The 22,972-nt window shown below is 41.5% G+C and overlaps 1 protein-coding gene, 1 non-coding gene and 1 pseudogene across 6 annotated transcripts in view; 2 read left to right on the plus strand and 1 right to left on the minus strand.

Annotated features, from left to right (window-relative positions):
• The window catches only part of SORT1 (sortilin 1), a 79,639-nt gene that overhangs the window by 11,691 nt on the left and 44,976 nt on the right, over nucleotides 1-22,972 (plus strand). For all 5 annotated transcript variants that reach the window (XM_071217208.1, XM_058303078.2, XM_058303079.2 and 2 more), the window contains exon 2: nucleotides 22,432-22,491. In XM_071217208.1, the coding sequence (XP_071073309.1) occupies nucleotides 22,432-22,491 (60 nt within the window). The remainder of the gene's footprint in view (nucleotides 1-22,431; nucleotides 22,492-22,972) is intronic.
• Nucleotides 15,100-16,774, plus strand: LOC139439543 (RNA-binding protein FUS pseudogene; annotated as a pseudogene).
• On the minus strand, nucleotides 21,305-21,495 carry LOC111759012 (U2 spliceosomal RNA). Its single transcript, XR_002793112.1, has one exon. It is a non-coding gene; the product is annotated as a U2 spliceosomal RNA (small nuclear RNA).

Here is a 22,972-nt window from a genome sequence, read left to right on the forward strand (position 1 = left end):
TTGTTGTTTTTTCTTTTCTCTGCAACAAGGATATTCCTCTTGCAGTATCTCGTTACTTTCTGCCGCTTTCCCTGTCTGTATAGATACAACCATCCCCAAACTTGATTTGCTTCTTCTGTGAGTTAAGAAAGCAGATTACTAATTGAGGCAATTCTGACAAGTTCCGTAAATTGAATTAGAGCGATGGTATGCAGGTTTCTCTTAGAGGTTGAATGCGTAGCTCCTTACTGCATGGACAGTGGCATCTGTTTTCCTGCTCACAGGCCTCCCTTGCTTTCTTTCAGTGTGTGTCCAGTTTGCTGTTGCCTTTTCCTTTTAACACTGGATTATTGTGGAACAGGGAGCTGATTTTTTTAACCGATACATAGTAATGGAAAAGCAAACTGAATGGTTAAATTATTGATGAGTTCTAGAATATTAAAGCATGGAGGGCTGGGAAGGTGGTCGCTCCAGCCCCCTCACCTTGGTGGCGATGCTCGACTGCACTGCCCAAGTTGACATGGCCTTTGGCAGAGCTGGAGATAAACTCAGGCTGACTGATTATTAGCCAGTCTTCTGCTCTATATCATCCTGCCTCCCAGAAAACTGAATAATTGAATAGATTTGAAAACTTATACAATATATTTAATGTTTTCATGTCTAAGAATCTCCGTAAGAACTGGAACATATGTGATCTTATTTTTGGCTCAGATTTATGATCCTAGCAGTGCCTTATTTAAGAGAGCTGTATTCTGCACAGATTTTCTTCCTGCCTGCAAGAGCTCCATCCAGGTTATGCTCCAGCTTGCTCTTTTTTTTTTAATTTTTTAAAATTTATTTTTCTCCCTCCCCCCATCCCCAGTTGTCTGGTCTTTGTGTCCATTCGCTGTGTGTTCCTCTGTGACCGCTTCTATCCTTATCAGTGGCACCAAGAATCTGTGTTTCTTTTTGTTGCATCTTGTGTCAGCTCTCTGTATGTGCGGAGCCATTCTTGGGCAGGCTGCACTTTCTTTCTCGCTGGGCGGCTCTCCTTACGGGGTGCACTCCTTGCGCGTGGGGCTCCCCTATGCGGGGGACACCCCTGCATGGCAGGGCACTCCTTGTGCGCATCAGCACTGCGCATGGGCCAGCTCCACACGGGTCAAGGAGGCCCGGGGTTTGAACCGCGGACCTCCCATGTGGTAGACGGACACCCTAACCACTGGGCCAAGTCTGCTTCCCTCCAGCTTGTTTTTGAGCATCACGGTGCCCACTCTCCGTGTTCCCTACTTGGGGGTTGGAAATCTAATCCTAAATTCCCAATCTTTACAGAGCACCAGTGTTTTCCTTCATATCTTATTTCATTTGATTCTTATTATCTCTGTGAGTGAAGGAGCATAATTCAGTTTTACTCCCTAGGAAATGAATTCCCAGGAGGGAAAATATTTTGTGCCTACTTTCCCAACCATTTGGAGTAAACTTCATGCTCTTTTATAGGTTTTTTTTTTCTCATTGTCTGCTTGTTGTTTTGCTTATTGTCTGCTTGTTTTTTTGGTGAGGTGTTTTGCTCCATGTCTGCTTGTTGTATGTATATTTGTGTTCTTTAGGAGGCACAGGGAACTGAACCCGGGGCATCCCCTGTGGGAGGTGGGCACTCAACTGCTTGAACCACTTCCACTCCTCCAGTTATATTTTCACTGTCCTTCTGTATAGATTAAATGCTTACCGTGTTTGGCCTTAATTTTTAGACTTCTGCAAGAAATTTGTTTATGGAGTCTAAGCTCCATGAGCCCAGAGTGTATTATCACACTGTTTCTCCAGTACCCCAAATTGGACCCAGCTCATGGTAGGCACACAAATGTATTTGCTGAATGTGGGTGTGTGTAAGAATGTAGGAATATGTGTAAACCTTACTAAGTTCACGCCCTTCTTTGCTTATGAGAGAGGCTGTCCCTGATGGCATAATGGTCACGCCATCTGCAAGTGGCCTTTAAAATCGGAACGTACTGTGTGAAACTGATCCATTCTCAGGTGCACAGGTGTTACTTCTTTCAGTATTTTACTCTGGGTCAGGCATATAACTAAAGATAGTCAGAGTTTCTCATTACTGAGTTTTTTCCAAGCTATAGGGACTCTTGGGACCAATTCTAAATTCTCCAAGCTGTAGTAACAGTAATTTAATTAGGCTTCTAGTTTAATTAGATGTGAAGATAAAGTTATTTCCATGAAAGAATGGTGGTGTTTGTGGCCTTTCTTCATTTCTGGACAAAACCAGGGATATTCACATGACCACAGAAATGGGCATTTTTGTTAACTCATGGTCTCTAAAGTGTATGGACCTTCTGCTTTAAGATGGTAGGTAGTAAATGGGTAGATGAATCTTGCATCATCTGCTATCGAGATGAGTGTATTTCAGAGATGGAAGTACAAGCTGTCCCCTACTTTCTAACATAATGAGTCCCTGAAAGCCTATTTGACAGCCAGGTGGCAACTATAAATGCCAGCAATTGACTTCCTGCTGCCAGAGCTGCCCTATGGGCTGGCCTTGTCATCTGGGACACTAGAAATCATTGTCAGGTTAAGTGTGGCTCTGAGCAGGTAGTTTAGGGTTTGGTAAATAGTGATGTTAGGATGCAGCATTAGAAAGTCTACCTTAAATCAAGACCACCGATATTAGTGTAGCTCCGTCTAACAGGGGCTCCCAGACCTATCCTGTAACCTTCTATTACGTCTATTAGCCAGTATAATACAAACAAGAATAAACTGACATAATCTATGTGTACTTTTTATGCCACTCTTCAAAAAAGAAGATAGCTTATGTAGTTTTATTTCTAAAAATGGTTCCTGGAAAGCAGACGCGGCTCAACTGATAGAGCATCCACCTACCATATGGAGGGTCCAAGGATTCGATACCCAGGGCCTCCTGACCCACGTGATGAGCTGGCCCACGCGCAGTACTGCTGCGCGCAAGGAGTGCCCTGCCACACAGGGGTGCCCCCATGTAGGGGAACCCCACGCTCAAGGAGTATGCCCCATAAGGAGAGCCGCCCCTTATGAAAAAAACGCAGCCTACCCAGGAGTGATGCCGCACACACAGAGAGCTGACGCAGCAAGATGACACAACAAAAAGATGAGATGCAGGTTCCTAGTGCCGCAAGCTTGACAATGCAAGCTTACGCAGAAGAGCACACAGTGAATGGACACAGAGAGCAGACAACGCAGCGGGGGAGGGGGGAGAGAGGGAGGAGGAGAAATAAATAAATAAATAAATCTTAAAAAAAAGAAAAGGTTCCTCACGCCAGTGTTCATAGTGGCATTATTCACAGTTGCTAAAAGGTGAAAGCGACTCAAATGCCTATCACTGATGAATTGTGGTATATACATACAATGAAATATTATTCACCTGTAAAGAGGAATGTGGTTCTGATGCATGCCTCAACATGGATGAACATTGAAGACATCATATTGAATAAGTCAGAGACAAAAGGACAATTATTGTATGGTCTGGCTTATATGAGAATTAGAATATGCAAATTCTCACACAGAGTCAAAAAGTAGAATACAGTTTACTAGAGGCAGGGAGGAAGTGGGGAATAGGAAGTTAATATATTATTGGTAAAGAGTTTCTGTTAGGGGTGGTAGAGAAGTTTTGGTAATGAGTAGTGGTGAGGGTAGCACAACATTGTGAATGTATTTAACACCACTGAATTGTATACTTGAAAGTGGCTAAGATGATTTATTTTAGGTTGTATGTATATATTACCAGAATAGATCTGTACAGCAAAGGAGAGAACCCTAATGTAAACTGTGGGCTATAGTTAATAATGTAATTATAATAATATTGTTTCATCAGTTATAACAAAGGTACCACACTAATACAAAATGTTAGTAGGGAAAACTGTGTGGGAGGGAGGGGTATATGGATGGAAACGGTATTTTCTGCATGATTTTTCTGTAAATCTATAACTTCTAATTTTTAAAAAAATTTATTGAAGTATATCACTCATACATAAACACACATAAACAATAAGTATATAGTAATAGTTGTGAACTTACAAAACAAACATATATAACATCATAAGGACTCTCATAACTCACCCTACCACCAACACCTTACATTGTTGTTCAAGCTTTTTAACTAATGCTTAAACAACATTGTCAAAATATTACTACTAACCAAAATATTTCCCCCCAACCCATCCTATTATTATGATTATATCATTTATATATGAACATACATAAATAATAAGTATATAGTAAAAGTTGTGAACTTACAAAAGCAAACATGCATAACATCATACAGGGGTCCCATACATCAACCCTTCACCAACACCTTGCATTTTCCTGAGACATTTGTTACAAATTATGAAGGAATATTGTCAAAATCTTACTACTAATTATAGTCTTATTTTACATTTGGTATATTTTTCCCCCAACCCACCCTATTATTATTTCTTAAATACATTTTTTATGACACAAGTTGTATACTTAGAAAACAATCATGCACATGTGCAGAATTCCCAAACAACACACCACACTGTGGTAGAATATTTGTTATAGATAAGATAATATCATCTGATTGTTACCACGTCCATAGTGTACATTTTGCACACATTTTCCATACTGCCCCATTCTCAATACAGTACATCTTTGGCATAAATGCGAGAATATTATACTATTACTGCTAACTACAGTCCATAGGTCACTCCAGTTGTATTTTTTCCTATGCTTCTTCACATACACCCACCACCCTGCAGTAGGGATGTACATTTGCTCTAGCTAACAAAGGACAATCCTGTATCTGTAACCATCAACCACAATTCTCATCCACCTCTTGGTTTACTGTGCTACTCAGTTCCTAGATTATTCTCTAGCATTCTGTCAACTGGTATTTACATACCTCGACTACCATTTTCAGCCACATCCCCATTTATAAACTAGCTGTTACTATTTGTTACCATCTACTGTATACATTTCCACACTTTTACAGTAAAGCTAGTTAAAACTTCTACATACATTAAAACATCAGTAGTCCATCTCAGTCCTCTTATCTCCTTTAAGAATCCACTACCTACCACCAGGTCTTGGAGATATTTTCCTACAATTTCTTCTAGAAGCTTTATGGCTCTTGCTTTTATTTTTAGGTTTTTGATCCAATTTGAGTTAATTTTTGGATAAGGCATGAGATAAGGGTCCTCTTTCCTTCTTTTGGCTATGGATATCCAGTTCTTTCAGCGCCATTTGTTGAATGGACTGTTCTGCCCGAGCTGTGTAGGTTTGACAGGCTAGTCAAAAATCACTTGACCACACATGTGAGGGTCTGTTTCTCAACCATCAGTTTGGTTCCATTGGTCTATGTATCTGTCTTTATGCTAGTACCATGCTGTTTTTACCACTATTATCTAGGTGATAGGATTTAAAGTCTGGATGAGGATTTGCTTTTCCTTTTTAAAATGTTTCTTGCTATTTAGGACCCCTTGCCCTTCCAAATAAATTTAATAATTCTGTTTCAATTTTTTTAAAAAAAGGTGAAATTTTTATTGGGATTGCGTTGAATCTGTATATCAATTTGAGTAGAATTGATATCTTAATGATATTTAGTCTTCTAATCTGTGAGCATGGAATGTTCTTCCAGTTATTTAGGCCTTTTTTGATTTCTTTTAACACTGATTTTCAGTTTTCTGAATACAAGTGCTTTACATCATTGGTTAAGTTTATTCTTGACTATTTGGGTTCTATATATCATATTTTATTTTCACCACTCTTGATACTTTTAGTTACTTTTATTGATATAATCTTAATTTCTAGACTCTCTTCCACGCCTCTCCTATCTTTTCTTTTCAGGCTCTAGCACACCCTTTAGTATTTCCTGAAAATCTGGTCTCGTGTTTAGAAATTCTCTCAGTTTCTATTTATCTGTGAATATTCTAATCTTACCCTCATTTTTGAAAGACAATCTTGCTGGGTATAAGATTCTTGGCTGGAAGTTTTTCTCTTGTAGTATCTTAAATATATCAGACCACTGTCTTCTTGCCTCCATGGTTTCTGGTGAGAAATCAGCACTTAATCTTATGATATCCCTTATATGTTATGCATTGGTTTTCTCTTACTGTTCTCAGAATTCTCTCTTTGTCTTTTGCATTTGACATTCTGATTAGTATGTGTCTCGGGGTTGGTCTCTTCAGATTTTTTTGGATGGGAGTATGTTGTGCTTCTTGGACATGGATATGGATGTCCTTGAATAGGGTTGGGAAATTTTCTACCATTATATTTTCAAATATTCCTTCTGCCCCTTTTCCTTTCTCTTCTCCTTCTGGGATACTTATGTCACGTATGTTTGCACGTCTTTTCCTATCATTTAGTTCCCTGAGACCTTGTTCAATTTTTTCCATTCTGTTCTTCATCCGTTCTTTTGTATGTTCACTTTCAGAGGCCATTTCTTCAAGCTCACTAATCCTTTCTTCTGCCTCCTCAAATCTGCTATTATATGATCCCAGTGTTTTTTTATTTCATTTATTGTGCCTTTCATTTCCTTAAGATCTGCTATTTTTCTGTGTATTCTTTCAAATTCTTCTTCATGCTCCTCAAGTGTCTTCTTAATATCCTTAAACTCTTAAGCCATCTTATTCAGTTTATTAAGGAGATTTGTTTGAACATCTATGATTAGTTGTCTCAACTCCTTTATGTCATCTGGAGGCTTATCTTCTTCCTTTAACTGGGCCATAGCCTCCTGTTCCTTGGTGTGGATTGGGTTTTTTTGTTTGTTTTGTTTTTGGTGTCTTAACATCTGGCTTACTAGAGTATTTATTTGGGGGGCAGTTTTTCTCTTTAGTTTAGGGCTTCCTGCCCTTTCTTCCTTGCTGGTTGTGCAGTAGGAGCCAAGGATGCAGTTGGTGCTATAAGCTGTGGAGGCTCAAGCTGTTCTCATTGCCCCAGGGACTGATGAAGTTTCTCCCAACTTTCTCCTTTGCCAGGAGTAGGGACAGAGTCACAACTGTGTGGAATAATCCAAGTCCTGCAGGCCTAGACTGTAGTTGCCCAGAGAGACTGATGAAGCTTCATGCCCCTTTCTCCCCTGCCTGGGGTGGGGATGGAGCTGTAGGTATGTGCAGCAGTCAGTGCAATGTGGGTCCAAGATGACCGCAGTTACCCTAGTAGACTTCCAATTATTCAGTCTGTGCCATACAGAGATACCTGCAGTTACCTGAATAGGCTGATACAGGGCCCTCCAGCTCCCTCTCTGCCAGAGGTAGGGCTGAAACCTAGCCTAGGGCTGTAGGCCAATCTGGGTAAAAGAAACTGGTTCCTATGTCACTGTGATTTTCCATCAACCCGGCTTCCCCTCAGGCTGGGGGCAGAGTCAAAATGGCTACCACCAGCCTCTTTCCAACCTGGACAGGTTCACATCCTAGCTGTTCCTAGGGTTATGCCTTAGCCAGCTGAGTCTACTAATAAGTAGCCAAAATCAGTGGCCAACTGTCTCCTCCACCCCTGTTTTTGGGAATGGAGCTTCCAGTTCCAGCCACAGAATTGCTCCTGGGGCGGCCTGTGCTGCCAGAGTAGGACAATTACCAGCCTATCTGTGACTTGGCTGGTAATTTCCCAGAGAGGCTGATGCAGGTCCTCCCAGCTTCCTCCCTGCCAGAGATGGGGCTGGGACCTAGGCTAGATCTGTAATCTGATCTGGATGGAAAGAAGCTGGTCCCCACCAGCACTGTGATTCTCAGTCCGCCTTGCTTCCCCTTGTGCCAGGCGTGGAGTTAAGATGGCTGCTACCAGCCTCTTTCTGACTTGGACAGGCTGAAACTTGAGCTGTTCTCAGGATTATATTTTAGCCCTCTGAATTTACTCATCAGTAGCTGAAGTTGGTACCCACTGTCTCTTCCTCCCCTGTCTTTGGTAAGTGGAGCTTTCGATTCCAGTCACAGAAGCGCTTCCGAGGAAGCTTGTTCCTCCAGTAGAGAATGGACACCGGCCTCCGTGGTGTGAAGCGCTCTACTTACAAATCTTCTCTGCACATGGACAGCCTTCTCCTTCCATTCCTTCAAGGTTGTTGCAGGATGCTCTTCTGGTCTCCTGGAGCCCCCAAACAGGTGCTTCAGCTAGCTCTGGGTGTTTACTAACTTCCCTGTAGCAGGGCTGGCTCTTAAGAGCTCCTTACTCTACCACCATCTTGCTGGTTGTCTTTATAACTGCTATAATTTTTTTTTTTTAATTCCTGGTGATTGGGGTGGGATAGGGAGTAATTCAGTCACTCTAGAAAAACTGTAAGAAGAATATAAACCTCAGCAGAAATCACTTAGAGACAGTTGCTGTTAACATTTTGAAGAACATCCTGCCGGATACCTTTTTTAGCCAGAAATACACAATTGCTTTTCCATGCTATCCTGTAACCTGCTCATTAGCCAACATTTATGAACATCTTTCAACGTCAGTAAATACCTAAATCATTTTTAATAGCACATAGTTTTTTTTTTTTTTTCATAATGCAGTATCACTTATTTAACCAAGCTGCTATTCTTCACCTGTAAGGCACGGGCATACTAATATCTCATGGGGTAATTATGTGCATTACATGATAATGTGTGTAAAATGCTTAGCAGAGCAGAGGGCATTTAGGAAGTGTACGCTAGCTGCAATGAACATCAAAGTATGTAAAATCTTTAATAACCATCCCCTTATGATAAATTCCTAAGAATGGGTTGCTGGGTCATATGGTATGGCCATTTTCAGTTCTGACTGGTATCACCAAATAGCTCTCCAGAAAAGTTGAGCAGTTTATATTCCCGCTGACAATGGACAAAGGTACTCTGGTCTTCGTACTGTCACTGGGTGCCTTTTGTCACACTTTTTAATCCTTGCCAATCTATAAGATGACAAATGTCATCACTTTTTTTACTTTAATGAGACTGAACAGCTTTTCATGTTTATTAGCCATTTCTGTGTCCTTTTACAGATTACTCGTTCATGTCCTTTTCCTGTTTTCTTTTGAGTTCTTTGCCTTATTATTGATTTGAAAACCCTTTCTATATTAACCCTTTGTCATGCTGCAAATAATTTTTCCTTTTTTTCCTACTTTCTCTTTGGTGTTTTGCCATTACCTTTTTTAAAATTTTTATTTTATATTAGGGGTTCTTGTTTTTGTATCATTCTTTAAATCTTCTCATTCTAAGATTATTAAAATAATCACTCATACTTCTAGTATTTTTATGACTTAACTCTTTTACATTCAAATATTTTACTCTATCTGGAATTTATCTGGGGATGGGGGTAAGACAGGATTTAAGGATCCACCTTTTTATTTTTTCCAAATAGCCAGTTCTTTCAGTACTCTTTATTCAGTAAGCCATCTTTTACCACTAACTTGAAATGGTCGCTTTATCATACACTAAAAGAAACCTCAGTCTGTTCTTGTTTTGTTCCATCTATTTTGTCTATTCCTATGCCAGTAACAAAGTTTAATTATATATACATCATATATAATTTTAGGTACTTTGTTTTACATTTTTGTATTATTTCACAAAATAGAAGTGTTTAAAATGTTTATTATACCGTGTTGAACCCTTGATGAACTAAATGTTTGTCTGCTAGCTCCCAGGAGTTTGTATTTGCCATATTATTTGAGTCAGGCTGGTTGTAAGAATGATTACTTCTTAATACTTCTTAAGCAGCTACGTGAGTCTTTGTACTCATATCTCGTAGGGACATGGGAACCTTTAAAGTACTTGGTACGGGAAATGGACTTGGCCCAGTGGTTAGGGCATCCGCCTACCACATGGGAGGTCCATGGTTCAAACCCTGGGCCTCCTTGACCTGTGTGGAGCTGGCCCATGCGCAGTGCTGATGCGCACAAGGAGTTCCGCCCCACGCAGGGGTTTACCCCGCCTAGGGGAGCCCCACGTGCAAGGAGTGCACCCGTAAGGAGAGCCGCCCAGCGCGAAAGAAAGTGCAGCCTGCCCAGGAATGGCGCTGCCCACACTTCCCGTGCCACTGACGAGAAAAGAAGCAGACAAAGAAACAAGACGCAGCAAATACACAGAGAACAGACAACCAGGGGAGGGGGGGGGATTAAATAAATAAATAAATAAAGTACTTGGTAGGAAGCAGATGTGGCTCAAGCAGTTGAGCGCCTGCTTCCCACATGGGAGGGCCCTGGTGCAGTCCCTGTGCCTCCTTAAAACAAAACAGCGAGCAAACAAATGAAAAAACCAACTCAGGGGAGCCAGTGTGGCTCAGTGGTTGAGTGCCAGCTTTCTACATACAAGATCTGGGTTCAGTCACAAAAATAGTACTTGGTAAATGTAGGAGTTGTCTCTGGGAATACAGTTAAGATCTTTGGATACCTGAGCCAGGTTCCTACAGCTGTGTACACTTGAAGTGCTAAGTTGTGCAGGACCGTGGGCCTCAGTGGCCCCCTGGAGACCGCATAGGAAGCCAAGGCAAGCTGAATATAAATCAGGGGCAGGTATTAGGACTATTAGAGGGTAGAAGCATGGTAAGTACAGGAAAGTACACAGGCTTTTTAGTGGGACCTTAGGAGTTACTGACTCTTGGGGGAAAAAACGTGTTGAACCAGTTTTCTGAACTGTAATATAGAGATAAAGTCATCAACTTTGCAGGGTTCCGTGCCCCCATAACCTACTGGGTATCAGAAAAACAGATGGGGAATATGACCCACAGCATGTATCCCACAGGTAGGAGAAGTGTGTCTTGTTAGGAAATATCAAATAGGTGAACTTGGCAAAATGTGAGTTTGAGTTGAACGAAGGTCCTGGCCCTTTGGTGTTCCTGTAGGAAAGCAGCTTCAACATCTACAATGGAGTTTAAAGGCAGTGTTTGCTTCCTGTGCAGAGGGTGTATACCAGGGGATTGATAAATCTCTCTAGAAGCAGCAGTGGTTCTATGCTTACCCTGCTTCTGATAGAATCAAGCTGCCATTTTACACAGCTAGTCTTAAATGTCTTGGTTTTTGAACTTCCTACCCTAGGGTGTGATTAGGTCATCTGAATTACTGTATTTACTCTGTGGCTTCTCCCTGGAAACTGGCTTTTGGATTGTTAATCATGCAGACAGCATATTTACATGGCTTCCCTTAATTTTGACCTGTTTCTAGGTCATACATTTGGCCTACTATTTATTAATGTGTGGTGGCCAGATCATGTTCTCTTTGTATTAAATGATCTACCTCTTAGACATCCTACTTTAGAATAAGACAACTACTATATACTAGAAATAAAACATGCTTCTATTCTCCTACATTCCATTTCAGTTGTCATATAAGCAACTAACATATAACATCTTGTTTGTAACAGTGCTTGAGATAGACATTCACTTTTACCTTCTGTTGGCTAGATTCCTCTACTCCTGAATAATATTATAGGCTCAGTATTTTAATATTGAGGGATATTCATTGGTAATACTGTGTAGGAGGTTTGGAGTTTTCTCTTCCTAAAGGCATTATCCTACCTTTCAATTGTTTCTAGCCACAAAGCTTTATCCTCTGCTGTTCTTTCTGTTCTTTCCCCCATTGAATGGACTTGGCATCCTTGTTGAAAATCACCTGGCCATGGAAACACACCTGGCCCAGTGGATAGGGTGTCCGTCTACCACATGGGAGGTCTGCGGTTCAAACCCTGGGCCTCCTTGACCCATGTGGAGCTGGCCCATGTGCAGTGCTGATGCTCGCAAGGAGTGCCCTGCCACACAGGGCTGTCCTCCGCATAAGGGAGCCCCACGCACGAGGAGTGCGCCCCATAAGGAGAGCCATCCAGCATGAAAGAAAGGTCAGCCTGGCAGCCGCACACACAGAGTTGGTGTAGCAAGATGATGCAACAAAAAGAGACACAGATTCCTGGTGCTACTGACAACAGAAGTGGACAAAGAAGAACATACGGCAAAAGGACAAGAGAACAGACAAGTGGGGATGGGGGAGGAAGGGGAGAGAAATAAATAAAATAAATCTTAAAAAAAAAAAAAGAAAATCACCTGGCCATCAATGTGTGGATTTAACTCTGGACTCAGTTCTATTCCACTGTTCTGTATGCCTATCCTTATTGCCAGTACCACACTGTTTTAATTACTTTAGTTTTGTAGTAAGTTTTGAAAGCAGAAAGTGTGAGTCTTCCAACTTTGTTCTTCTTCAAAGCTTGTTTTAGCCGTTTGAGGCTCCTTGCAATTGCTTATGAATTCGGGGATCAGCATTTACATTTCTACAAAAAAAGTGTTTGAAATTTTGATAAGGCTTTAGACCTAAAATTGACATCTTAGTAACATTAAGTCTTCCAATCTGTGAACACAGGATGTCTTTCTATTTATTTAATTTTCTTTAATTTCTTTCAGCAATGTTTTGTAGTTTCAGTGTGCAAGTCTTTCACCTCCATACCAAATTTATTCCTAGGTATTTTATTCTTTTAGGTACTATTGTAAATGGAATTGTTTTCTTTATTTCCTTTTCAAATTGTTCATTACTGGTATACAGAAACCTAGCTGACTTCTGCATGTTTATCTTGTATCCTGCAACTTTGCTGATTTCATTTATTAGTGCTAATACCTTCCTTGTGGATTATGTGGGATTTTCTATATTTATGATCATGTCATCTGCAAATAGAGATAATTTGACTTTTTCCTTTCCAATTTGCATGTGCTTTATTTCTTGCTCTAGCCTGGTTTGCTAACTACTGAGAAACTCTAGTACAGTGTTGAATAAATATGGTGACAGTGGGCGTTCTTTTCTAGTTCCTAATCTTTCATCATTGAGGATATTAGTTGTGGGTTTTTCATAAATGCCATTGAGGATCATGTTAGTTGTGGGTTTTTCATAAATGCCCTTTATTATGTTAAGAAAATTCCCTTCTATTCCTAGTTTTCTGAGTGTTTTTATCTTACAAGGATGTTAGATTTTGCCAAATTTCTTTTCTCAATCAATCGAGATGATGTGGGTTTTTTTTCACTTCATTCTGTTAATGTGGTGTATTACATTGATTGATTTTCTTATGTCAACCCATCCTTGCATTCCTGGAATAAATCCTACTTTGTCATAGTATATAATCCTTTCAATATACTGTTAGATTTGGTTTGCTGGGGTTTTTTCATTTTTGTTTTTTGAGGATTTTTGCATCGTTATTTATAAGGGATATTGGTCTTTAATTTTCTTTTGTGTGTGTGTTGTCTTTATCTGGCTTTGGTATCAGGGTAATACTTGCCTCAAAGAATGAGTTAGGAAGTAATTCCTTCTCTTCTGTTTTTTGGAAGAGTTTGAGAAAGATTGGTATGAAATCTTCTTTAAATATTTGGTGGAATTCAACAGTACAACCATCTGGTCCTGGACTTTTCTTAGTTGGAAGGTTTGGGTTTTTTGTTTGTTTTGTTTTGTTTTTGAGGTGCCAGGACCAGGACGTGAGCCTGGAACCTTGTATATGGGAAGCCGGCCAGCTACATTGGCTCCTCTTGAGTTTATTTGCTTGTTTGTTTTGTTATTGCTTTTAAGAGGTACTGGGGATCCAACCCAGGACTTCATACATGAGAAACAAGTGCTCAACTCCTTAAGCTACATCCACTCCCCTGGAAGGGTTTTGGTTACTGATTTGATCTTTTTACTTGTTACCGGTCTGTTGAGATATTCTGTTTCTTGTGTCATATTTGGTAGTCTGTATGTTTCTAGAAATTTGTCCATTTCATCTAGGTTTTCTAAATTGTTGGCATACAATTGTTTATAGCGCCATCTTACAGTCCTTTTTATTTCTGTAACATCAGTAGTAATGTCTGCACTTTCATTCCTGTATTAGTTATCTGTGTCCTTTCTCCTTTTTTCTTTGTCAGTCTGGCAAAAGGTTTGTCTGTTTCTTTGATCTTTTTAAAGAATCAGCCTTTAATTTTGTTGAGTTTCTCTATTTTTTCTATTCACTGTTTCACTTATCTTTAATCTGATCTTTACTGTTTCCTTCTACTAATTTTGGGTTTAGTTTGTTTTTGCTCTAGTTTCTCTAGGTGTAAAGTTAGGTTATTGATTTGTAATTGTAAATGTAGGCATACAAAACTGTAAATTTCCTTCAGAACATTGCTTTTGAACATCCCTTAAGTTTTGATATGTTGTTTTTGTTTTGGTTCATCTCACGATTTCCTAATTTCCCTAGTGATTTCTTCTTTAACCCATTGATTGTTTGAGTGTATTGTTTAATTTCCCAGACTACTAGCTTTGTCTCTTCCATTTAGGTTGACCTCAGGGCTCTGCCTGGCTTCCCTTTTCCTGCCCTGTGACTTGCACGTTCTCTCTAGGCTGTAAGCTGGGACAGTAATAGGGCCTCCTTGTTCATTTCCTTTCTCTCAGGGATCATCGTCTTTCATTGCCTGATGTCCAATGTCTTGAAAACTGTTGTTTCATTTATTGTATTTCTGTCTCTTTGTTTCCCGCAGGACTGTAAATCTGATCCCTGTTACTCTATCTTGGCCAGAAGCGAAGTCCTCTCCGAGAAGAACTTCACATTTCACATTCATTTCTGTTATGGGGAAATTAAGTTGATTTGGGTTTGTCTTTTCACTTCAGCACCTTCCTTTTCAGGACTTCACAGGTAGTACTTACAGAAAATTAATTCAGTATTTAGTGAGCGCTTACTATGTTCTGTGCTTTGTATTGTTAAAATGAATAGGCTCGGTCCTTGTACCAGAGGGGCTTCAGGTCTGATGAGGGAGGCAGATGAGGTTCTGGTTTCTGTAATTAAAAGTAGTACATATTTTGAAAGTTGTAAGATGTTACTGTAAGGTAGAGTGAGATGTACATTGTGTTAAATATGATAAATGACAGGCATTACTTGATGGCTTTTTGCCAACACTTGTGAATTCTGTCCTAGCCATGACCAGGTTGTCTTCCCTTTTACTGGACATCCACATTTATTTTTCCCTTTGAAAGGGTAGGATTGAGTGTATACACTTGGCCTCCTCACCCTTGCCGATTTGTCTCCTTTCTGTATGACCTTTTTTTCCCTCCTGTGCTTTGGTCTGCTGTTAGAATCTGATTGCCTTTTTCTCTTTTACTTTCACTAGTATAGGAATGTTAGAAATGGAAATATAAAGCATTAGTTACTTCTGTTGTCTCAGAGTAAATTTTTAGTAGTTAAGTCCTCCAGGCATCAGTGCTCTCTAGGTATGTATATGCGGACACTTCCCCAAACAACTCTACCTAATAGGCCCCAAAGCCATGTGGCCTACCCCACCCAGCTTCGGCAGGGCTGCTCCCAGCAAAGCAGTCAGAAAAGCAGAGTTATAGTGGTTACAGCCTGTCAGAGGACACTGCAGGCTGTGGCCAGAGCAGCTAAGGTTCTTCTAATGGGCAGACCCAGAACACAGGTTATGGCACCCAATCAGTCCCCAGGGATATGGCTCAGCTGATGGCTGCGGTAGTAGCCAGAGTGCCCAGTCATCTTATGCCCGGTCTCCTACCTTGACTTTGACCAACACTCAGCTCCCTAGCTGCATGTTGGGAAGCTATGGTAGCAGTGTACAGAGCAGCAATTGTGGACGACCTCAGAGTGGGAGCAGTGGCCAATGGTGTGAAAATAGCAGACAGCATCAAAGCTCCTACAATTTCCCCCAGGCTGTGAACAGCAGAACCAGTATAACAGTAGCAGTGGAGGCGGTGGAGGGGGTGGTGGAGGTAACAATGGCCAAGACCAGTCATTGGTGAGTGGTGACAGCAATGGTGGTGGTTATGGCAATCAGGACCAGAGTAGTGGTGGCAGCGGCTGTGGGGGAGACCAGCAGAACTGTGGGGCCTGCAGCTGGAGCGGTGGTGGTGGCTATAACTGTAGCAGTGGTGGCTCTGAACCCAGAGTTCATGGAGGTGGCTGTGGAGGTAGCCGAGGAGGCAGCGGTGGCACAGAAAGAAGTGACTATGGTGGCTTCAATAAAGTTGGTGACCCTCAGGACCAGGGATCATGACATGTTAATTCAGACAGTGCCATCCTCATGCAAGGCTTGGGTGAAAATGTTACAACTGAGTCCATGGCTGATTACTTCAAGCAGATTAATCTGCACACAGACAGGGAAACAGGCAAACTGAAGGGAGTGGCAACAGTCTCCTTCTGCTAAAGCCTCTATTGACTGGTTTGAATTTTCTGGGAATCTTGTTCAGGTCTCTTTTGCTATTCAGTGAGTATACTTGTTTGGTGGCCGTGGTCATGGAAGCCAAGGGCAAGGAGGACCCATGCGCCATGGAGGCTGTGGAGGTGGTGGTAGTGGTAGTGGTGGCCAAACAGGATTCCTCAGTAGAGGCGGTGGTGGTGGAGAACAGCAGCATGCTGGGGACTGGTCCTTATTCTGTGTGAGAACATGAACTTCTCTTGGAGGAATGACTGTAAGGCCCTGAAGCAGATGGCCCAGAAGGGGGACGGAGAGACTCTCATCTGGGGGTAACCATGGAGACAGTTGTTGCCAAGGCAGAGGAGGCTATGATCAGGACGGCTGCCAAGGCCGTGGTGGGGACCAAGAGAACTTACAAGGGGGCCTGGGTGGTGAAGACATAGGTGGCTTTGGCCTTGGCAAGATGGAGTCCAGGGGTGAGCACAGATAGGATTTTGGGAAGAGGCCATATTAACCTGGCTTCTGAGGCTCTGGAACAGCTTTTCTTCCCTATGTTACCCTCATTATTTTGTAACCTTCCAACTATTGATCCGCCCTTGGGTTTTTTGCTGTTGTTGGACCATGTAATTGTAACCATACTTTTTGTTCCATTAAAAACTATCGTTTTGGTTAAAAAATTTTTAATTGGTTATTGGGAGGGGGTGCTAAGGATTGCAGAAGACCACAATTATAGTTTTAAAAACTGGCCTATGTTTCCAAAGGAACTCTTAGATGTTGAGTGAGAACAATTATCATTTGATTGGTTTATGCAAAGTGGAGGATTCCTGGTAATAGCCAATAATCTTCCTCCTCCTGTGATTGAGCAATAGGAAACAAGGGCAATGTGTATGCATTGACTGGGTCAGGTGAGTATTGCATCGCCTGAAAAGTGGAAGTTAAGGATCCTGATTGGCGCAAGACTGACTGTCGTAGTCAGCCAAATGGGGTGCTGATGCAAAGTACCAGAAAGCTGTTGGCATCTATAAAGGGTATTTATTTGGGGTAGAAGCTTACAATGCCCTAAATAGTCCAACTCAAGGTTGTTTTCTTACCCAGAGTCATTTGCTATGTGTTGAAGCAAGATGGCAGGTGATGTCTGTAAGGGTTCAGCCTTCCTCTTTCCTCTTAAGGCTCCTTCCCATCTCAGCTGTAGGCTGGAGGGCTCAGCTCTCTTTCCAGGCTGTTCTCAGTGCTGCAAACTATCAGGCAAATGGCTCATCTCTCTCAGGGGCCCCAGGATCAAGTTCTCCCCTCTCCTGTGTCTATGAAGCTCTCTCTACCTCTGTGTATCTTTTTCTGTGTTCTCCTTGAGTGAGTGTCCATTTATATAGCCCACCAAAGGGGCGGGGACACAACTTGAGTCACCCTAATAATGTGCTCAAATTAAAGGCCTAATCTTAGCATAATTTAATCAAAGACATTTCAGCTGAATGAATCTAATGCAATCAAAGGGTATCACATCCAGAGTAATAGGTTAGTTTATAATCGGTCTCTTTTTGGAATTTATAAATAGTCTCAAACTGCCACAGTCACTATATTATAACTTGATCAAAATAGCTATGAACTCCAGTGCTATAGCTGGTAGAATTTTTCTTTTATCCTTTTCAGTTATCACTAACAGAACCTTCCTTGGAAAAACAGCCTATGTTTAGATGAGTGCTAGCCCATATGGTGTATCTGGTGCTTGCAGTAGCTCTAGAATCTAGCGTCTAGATATTCCTACTTCTCAAGGAACTCACTGATGTAATTTTAGACACTGCATCCTTGCTTAGTAGAATATGCAGTCTCACTCTATGCAGAATCTCTTTTTTTTTTAAATTAAAGTTTATAGATCACAAAGAACGTTACACTAAAAAACATAAGAGGTTCCCATATAACCCACTCCCCACTCCCCCATCCCCATCATTTTTGTAAACTGTATTTTTTTGAAGATATATACATCTCAAAAAATGTTACATTAAAAAACATAAGAGGTTCCCGTATACCCCTCACCTCCCCACCCCACTCCTCCCACACCAACAACCTCCCCCATCATTGTGGCACACTCATCTCACTCAGTGAACACATTTTGGAGCACTGCTGCACCACATGGATAATAGTTTACCCTGTAGTTTACACTCTCCCCTAGTACATTCAGTGGGTTATGGCAGGATATATAAAGTCCAGCATCTGACCCTGCAATATCATTTAGAACAACTCCAAGTCCCAAAAATGCCCCCACATCACATCTCTTCTTCCCTCTTCCTGCCCTCAGCAACTACCGTGGCCACTTCCTCCACCTCAATGCTAGAATTTCTTCTATTACTAGTCGCAGTAGTTTTATAGCAGAATATCAGTAAGTCCACTCTAATACATATTTTATTTCTCCATTCTGTGGACCCTGGATTGGTGATGTCCACTCCACCTCTAGATTAAGAGGGGGCATATATTTCACATGGATGATGGATGCATTTCTTCTGCTTGCAGTTGTAGGCACTCTTGATTCTCTGGTATGGTGGATGACCATCTTCACCTCCCTGGTAGCAGACCTGGATAAGTCCAACGAACCAGAGAGCAGGAGTTGCAACTCTGCTGAGGCTCAGGCCCCAGCTGGCACATGGGCAGTCCAGAGATTCAAGTCCCCTGAGTATACACCATCCCTAGTGCCAACCACGGTTCAGTAAAAGTGACAGAAGAGGCATGTGTAGAAAGGTCACATCTGAGTCCAGCTCCACACGCTCAGGAGCACAAATTCTAAAGTAGGGCTCTCTGACATGGCACAGAACTCCAAATCCATCTGCCATGACCATATACTCTGTGGGTCTCTGGAGCCTTCAGGAGAACTAGTACCTAGGGTTATGTCTACTTTGGCTTTTTCTGGGGTCCTACTGAGGCATGTGTAAGCACAACCCCTCTGATGGCCTCCCTACTCTTTTTTGAAGACTCTTAGCCATATAAACTCATTTTTCTTTGCCATTTCCCCCTTTTATTCAAGGTGTCAAAAAGCAGTTTTTAACACATGATCCTATATGTAGGCTGACATACTCTGCTGGTCTGAATTGACCCTTTTATTCAAGGTCTCTTTCTAGTTGCATCACCAGCTAGTGATTGGTAGTAATCCCTCAGCGTCAGGAAGGCTTATCCCCGGGAGTCATGTCCCATGCTAGGGGGAAGGTAATGCACTTACATACTGAGTTTGGCTTAGAGAGTGGCCACATTTGAGCAACATGGAAGCTCTCAGGAGGTAACTCGTAGGCACCCTGCACTCTAGGCCTAGTGCATATTTCAGGCACAGAGGCTGAAGCATAGTCATCAGGTATCAAGGGCTCAATATTGGACCATCTTTCTTTGTTGGTCTTTGCCATTGCACTTGGGGGATTATTGCTGTTTCATTGGGGAATGTGACAGAGCTCCCCTGGGTAGGAACTCAGCACTCCCTCAGTAGATGTTTGTAACTGTAACTACTATGAAAATATCCAACATATATCAGAACATTTCTGTGTCCCCTAATTACATGCTCTGGAAAACTCCCTCCCACCCATGTGTCCCCCATCAATAACACCCCACACCAGTGTTCCTCCCCTTATGCAGAATCTCTTAAAAGGCAGACTGCTATGTCAGTTTTTAACTTCTGCTACCAGATGTCTCTAGCAGCCCTACTTTTTCTCTGCTTGGCAAGTCTACATGTATGAATAGTCTTTCTGTCCTGCAGTGGCTGTGAGAAGCTCTGCCTGAGAGTATTTAAGAGTTAACCAGCATTTACTGAGCAAGTCCGGTGTGAGGTACTGTTTGTACACTTGCAGAGATTGTGCAAGAGAGTCTTCTGAACTCCAAGGTACTTACAATCCAGAGTGGAAATAGCGTAGGTGAATTCAGACCCCCATTCAGGAAGACCATAAGAGAATATCAGAAGATAAGCAAAACAGTTCATGTTTTGAGTTCTGTTTCTTCAGACTTCTCTTTTGGGACTGGTGACTGGAGTGACCAAGTGGCTGGCATCTCACCATTTATAGACATGTTCTATTTTGAGATTTGAGTTTGTGGTTTGGGAAGGATACATAATCATTTCCAACACATGCTTATTGAGTGTGCAAAGTATCATGGCAGGCAAAGGGAGTACCTAGAAGTATAAAGTTACATCCTCTGCTTCTAAGGAACTTTTCGTATTTGGGAAGGCAGGACATATTCATTTTTTTAAAATCTAAGATTTAAGTCTTCTTTTTAAACAAAAAAGCACAATTACCAAGATTTAGTGGAAATATCTACTAAACTATTAAATGTTCTGGGGCTTGAGGTATAGGGGCATGGGGAAGAGGAAAAAATCTTCACTTTTTACTATATACACATCTATATGATTGGAAATGTTTACCAAATGCATCTATTGCTTTTTTTTTTTTTTCTTTTAGATTTTTTTTTCCTCTCCCCTTTCCCTCCTCCCCCTCCCAGTTGTCTGCTCTCTTGTGTCCATTCGCTGTGTGTTCTTCGGTGATCGTTTCTGTCCTTATCAGCGGTATGGGGAATCTGTGTTTCTTTTTTGCTGCATCATCTTGTTGTGTCAGCTCTCTATGTGTGTGGCGCCATTCTTAGGCAGGCTGCACTTTCTTTTGCGCTGGGCAGCTCTCCTTACGGGGCACACCCCTTGCATGTGGGGCTCCCCTACGTGGGGGACACCCCTGCGTGGCAGGGCACTCCTTGCGCACATCAGCGCTGTGCATGGGCCAGCTCCACCCTGGTCAAGGAGGCCCGGGGTTTCAACCGCAGACCTCCCGTGTAGTAGGCGGATGCCCTATCCAGTGGGCCAAGTCCGCTTCTTAAACATTTCTTTATTGTGGTAAGATAACATAAACATTTCTCTGCTGCAGAGGGCATGGTATTGCTTGCTGAACCCTAGGGGTCTGAGGGCAACCCCCCTAGTGTGTCAGCCAGATCATATCTTTCAACGCTAAATTTTCTTTTCACCCGTGAACTGAAGATCCAAGTGTCTCCAGGACATGAAAGGATTGCTGGGAGGTGGGAAAATACATGTGCTGACCTTCTCCACCCCCCCAGTGCCTATGCCCAACCTTATCCGAGGAGCAAAGGACACTAAACTCCATCCCATCCCCTTGTCCTAATCTTGTAGTTTCCATCGCATGGGAAAACTTCACACTTCCCAGTCGGACTGCAGGGAACCCTCCATAACACAAGTGTTAGAAAGAACAATGCTGCCTCAAAGACAAAACGGTACTGCCTTTCAATAACTGGTTTTCCCCTGAGGGGGTGCACTATTGCTGGAGGTGCTGCAATACCAGAATGATCTGTGCAGTGGGCAGAGCAAGCTCTTTTTCCACTTCCCTACTCTAAAAACCCACTTAATATATTGTCTTTGGATAGTGGACGTATCAGATCTTAAACTGATAAGAACAGATACTACAGTTGCTCTTAGTCAAGAGACTGAGAACCAATTCTGTTGCTTTTTTGAATTTTTTATTTCTTTATCAGTTAAAAAATTATGGTAGACATAGTGTAAACTATAGATCATGCTTGGTAGCAGTGCTTCAATAAGTATCCATCATTTGTAACAAATGTACCACACTAGTGAAAGATGTTGTTAATGGGGGAAAGTGTGGGAGGGGGAGATGGTGGGGTATATGGTAATCACCTTTATTTTCCATGTAACATTTATGTAATCTAAAGCTTCTTTTAAAGCAAGGAGGAAAAAATCAGGAGCCAAAAAAAAATTGTGGTAGAGACTAGAATTTTATGCCTACAATGTTAACCATGAATATCTCTTCATGGTAGGATTATGAATGATTTATATTTCCTTTTTTATACGACCCTATAATTGTTCACTATAAATAGGAAGAGAAAGTATGTAAAAAAATAAAACCTGAAAAGCACCCCAATGACTATTTATAACTACATTTCAACATGCTTACTATATTTTGTATATAATATACCAGCTTTCCCTTTTTTGTGTCCTTACTCCCACCCCAACTCTATTAAGATTGTTGTATTGTTGTTGTTATTAAATTAAAAGGTGAAACAGAGGATTTGCTTCTTGCTTTTGAACCTTGTCCTTTTGAGTGAATTAGCTTAGAAACAAAAGGTATCTAGCTACTAACTCTTTAGCTATACTGTGAAGGCTGCCTAGAAATGTTTAAATTATCCCAACTGCATTACAATTAAATTCTCAATGTGGGCTGTGAGCTCCTGTTTTAAAGCGTTCTAGGAATACTTTCTGTATCTTTATATTTAGTTCTGTTGAGATCCATACTCTCTTCCAAGTATGAGTTTAATTACTCTGAACAGTAATGAAGTTCTGAATTATTTAAGGAAGCTGAAGAGTGAAGGAAAGTAAATCTCATTTCTAAATGAATTCTATTTTCTTTTTCCTTATAGCATGTGTTTGATGATCTCAGTGGCTCAGTATCCTTGTCCTGGCTTGGAGATCGCACTGGGGTAAGTAATATTTTGAATTTGTTATCCCAGCCTGGCAAGTGGACAATGTAGATTTTGGGAGTTTAAATATCATAAGTTGTTACTTTCTGAAACTATCTCCATTATCATTGCAGAAAATGCATGTTTGCAGGACAGACTTTCTGGAAACTGTAGTTGGTTTGTTTTTTTGATTTAGGATTGAAACATCTTGAGACCACCTTCTTCCACGATAGGGAGGTGATATTTCAGACCTCTGTAGCTGCTTAGCATGAAATTGAGCAAGAAGAAGAAAGAAGAAAGAGGAAAGAGAAGGCTGTGTGCCAAGAAGGGAACCTCACATTGCTAGAGGAAATCCCTGTGTAGAAGCCGAAAAGTGCACGTTACACCTTTTGGAATTTCTCCTCCAAACTGCACTGTTCCTGTGTGCTGAAATCAGCTCAGCGATAGGTTCGCTCGAAGGGAAGGTGATGCAGAATTTTACGAGATAAAGGACAGAGAGAAG

Source organism: Dasypus novemcinctus, chromosome 9 (assembly GCF_030445035.2).
Source record: "Dasypus novemcinctus isolate mDasNov1 chromosome 9, mDasNov1.1.hap2, whole genome shotgun sequence".
Lineage (NCBI taxonomy): Eukaryota > Metazoa > Chordata > Mammalia > Cingulata > Dasypodidae > Dasypus > Dasypus novemcinctus.